The sequence below is a fragment of the Poromitra crassiceps genome, assembly GCF_964638095.1.
Source record: "Poromitra crassiceps genome assembly, contig: HAP1_SCAFFOLD_2006, whole genome shotgun sequence".
Taxonomy (NCBI): domain Eukaryota; kingdom Metazoa; phylum Chordata; class Actinopteri; order Beryciformes; family Melamphaidae; genus Poromitra; species Poromitra crassiceps.
In genome coordinates this window covers 15,001-18,317 of record NW_028150414.1, presented here as the reverse complement: position 1 = coordinate 18,317, position 3,317 = coordinate 15,001, and the positions used below count along the sequence as shown (strand labels likewise).

Here is a 3,317-nt window from a genome sequence, read left to right as displayed (position 1 = left end):
AAATGTAAAAAAAAAAAAGGCAATTTTTTTTTCGGTGGGGCCTTCCTCCCAGCACCCCATGCTTAGAGTGACTTTCAGTGGCCCTGGATGGTAACAAGATACTGCGTGTCTCCACTGAATTCAGCTCTCAGTGTTGCTCGCTTGCTTGTTTTGTTATTGTTGTCTAGAGCCAAATGATTTATTTGGAAAACCCACCTTTTTACTTGTTTTTAAGCAGCTACGAGGAACTTTTAACTGCTTATGAAACTGTCTCAATTTAATACTGATAGCTCACATCTTACATCCGAAAATGAGCGCATCAGCGAGGAGATCCATGATTTCTATAGTTTTTCTAAATGCCTACATGCTGGTTGGACGCACGACGTCCGTCCCGTGTCACGTCCGTGTTAAACTAGTTGTAAGTTTTGTTCCGTCTGGCGAATAAACCAATAACATCAACCTTATGCAGTAAATAGAACACAGGGCAGACGCCCTCTGGCCTGCCGCGGCTCGGACAGCCCGGTGGAGACGGCGTTCAGGAAATGCAATCTTCGTTCCGGGAGAACATCGTTTTTGTCCACACGGGGCGCTAAAATCATCACAAAATGAAAGTTCCTTGCCGCTGCTTTAACTTGATCACTTATGATCGTGAATGGGATTGAACATTTCCGTTCGTTTCATTCTACCATTTGAAAAGAGTCACACCTCATCTTACAAAATTGACAGCGCAAAATTAAAACATTACTGGATAGGTAACAACATGACCACAAAAAAAAATCTGTAGAACTATGGAATGATAAACTTAAAGTAATGATTATTTTTGTTTTGCTCTTTCAAAATCAATACATATATTTTGAAATCAAACCCTTTTTTATTTTCAGTACTTTCTGTCTGTGATTATGATTTCTCCATGGCTGTTTTTCCACATCTTTATCTCTAACCATTTCTTCCATCCCCATCACACAGTCCGTAGAGCCAATGTCCCAGAAATGCTCACAGAGGACTATTTCTCTGATGTTGAAGAAGGTACTTTTCCATCATCATCTTTTCTTTCAATCACCACTTCTTTCTCTCACTCCCTCCTTCATCACTCCTCTGTGTGTCACTGTTCCATTCATTATCTTTCCACTCCATTTTTTATTTTATTTTATTTTATTTTATTTTATTTTATTTTATTTTATTTTATTTTATTTTATTTTATTTTATTAATTATTCTATTATTAACCCACTTCCAGTGATGTAAAGTGATGTAAAGACATATTTCTTTACTTAAGCAAAAGCAAGTAGTTTAGTTTATTTGTTGGACAATTCACTTTAAAAGAACAATTCCATGGTTGCAACAACACCAAAGTACATGCACGATTATAAGACCATCAAGGATAACAGAAAAAAGTCACAGGACGTACTGTACTGTATGTCCATTGTGGTCCTTGTAAGTAAAACTACTAGTGATATTTGCTTGTAGGTTCTGAAAGTATCCAACGGTTTTCTATGAGGTTCTAACTGTGTGGCTTTGAAATGGCAGGATTTTCATGAACTTGTGTCTCGCATGCAAATCTTTTTCTTATTTGTTTCCCTCGAGTGTAAGAGCAAATACTGCATGTAGAATACAGTGTAAATATGCACAGTGCTTGAGTTCTTCCCCCAGGCTTCCCCCCTCACAGACTCTCTCACGCCGCCGCTGTCGTTATTGTTGTAAGGCCTTGGGTATTTTCATGCATTGAAATGTGTGGAATATATATATGCCTTTCTGCTGGTTGCCATGCCAACTGTCTGCATATGGCGTTGTGGAGTGTGGAACAGATTTGCTTTCCCTCTCTGGAGGAGACTGCGCACACACACACACACACACACACACACTCCATCCTTTGTCTTGAGAAGCTCGTCGTCAGTGACGCCGCTATTGTAGTTTTCGCACATGTTGGGCCAAAGCAAACATGGTGTCAGCTGATGTGTGTGTGTGTGTGTGTGTGTGTGTGTGTGTGTGTGTGTGTGTGTGTGTGTGTGTGTGTGTGTGTGTGTGTGTGTGCGCGCGTGCCTGTTTACTTTGGGTATCTCTTTTCTCCTGGTCTCTAGAGTGGCTCAGAAGCATTTGGGTGAACTTGGTCTTTTCACAGAATATGAGGGAGGGAGAGAGAGAGGAGTGGAGGGAGGGGGAGAAGGGAGTGGAGGGAGGGAGAGAGGAGTGGAGGGAGGGAGTGGAGGGAGGGAGGGAGGGAGGAGTGGAGGGAGGGAGGGAGGGAGGGAAAGAGGGAGGGAGGGAAAGAGGGAGGGAGAGAGGGAGGGAGGGAGGGAGGGAGGGAGGGAGGGAAAGATTGATGTACCCAGATTTTCCTATCAATGGTTTGTTTTATTGAGGCTTGACTTGGCTTGTGGGTGTTTGCTAAACACAGTCTGTGTTGGTGATAAAGAATAGGAGGCTTTTATCTGTATGTAGCCACATGTCTCCTGCTTTCTGCAGCTTGTTTGTGGCTACATACAGTATCCGTTAGCCTGCAAACATCTCAAACAGCATACAGTATCAGTTAGCCTGCAAACATCTCAAACAGCATACAGTATCAGTTAGCCTGCAAACATCTCAAACAGCATACAGTATCAGTTAGCCTGCAAACATCTCAAACAACAGACAGTATCAGTTAGCCTGCAAACATCTCAAACAGCATACAGTATCAGTTAGCCTGCAAACATCTCAAACAGCATACAGTATCAGTTAGCCTGCAAACATCTCAAACAACATACAGTATCAGTTAGCCTGCAAACATCTCAAACAGCATACAGTATCAGTTAGCCTGCAAACATCTCAAACAGCATTGCAAGAATTGAGAAAACGTCACCACCGTGCGTGCGTGCGTGCGTGCGTGCGTGCGTGCGTGCATTCATTGATTACATTAGATTGCGATGCCGCGACTCGGTGCCAGGTCCGCTTCAGTATATTCAAACATGAAAATGAAATGGTTGTTTACCTTGTGGCTGTGTTTGTGTTTGAACAGAGATGGATGTTGGAAATATCTACATCAACTACTCCTGTAAGTCCTAAAGAAAGAGTTATTTCACTACAACTAACTCCATTAACCGCTTTGAAGTGCTACGAGCAAACTGACGCAACTAAACTGTGTGTGGTGTGTGTGGTGTGTGTGTGTGTGTGCGCGCGCGCGCGTGTGTGTGTGTGTGTGTGTGTGTGTGTTGCTGTTGCTGTTTTTGTTGTTGCTGTTGCTGTTTTTGTTGCTGTTTTTGTTGTTGTTGTTGTTGTTGTTGTTGTTGTTGTTGTAGTAGGGACTTAGTGGAGTAAGCTCTAAAACAAACTACACAGTCAAACAAACAAACACAGTCATGATCTA

At 42.4% G+C, this 3,317-nt stretch overlaps 1 protein-coding gene across 1 annotated transcript in view; it reads left to right on the top strand.

Moving 5' to 3' along the window:
* Window positions 1–945: 945 nt before the first annotated feature.
* Window positions 946–3,317, top strand: part of LOC310772111 (ankyrin-3-like) — a gene marked incomplete at both ends in the record, with an annotated part of 14,100 nt that continues 11,728 nt past the window's right edge. The window contains 2 exons of the mRNA XM_083664569.1: window positions 946–1,005; window positions 2,970–3,005. Of these exons, the coding sequence (XP_083520695.1) occupies window positions 946–1,005; window positions 2,970–3,005 (96 nt within the window). The remainder of the gene's footprint in view (window positions 1,006–2,969; window positions 3,006–3,317) is intronic.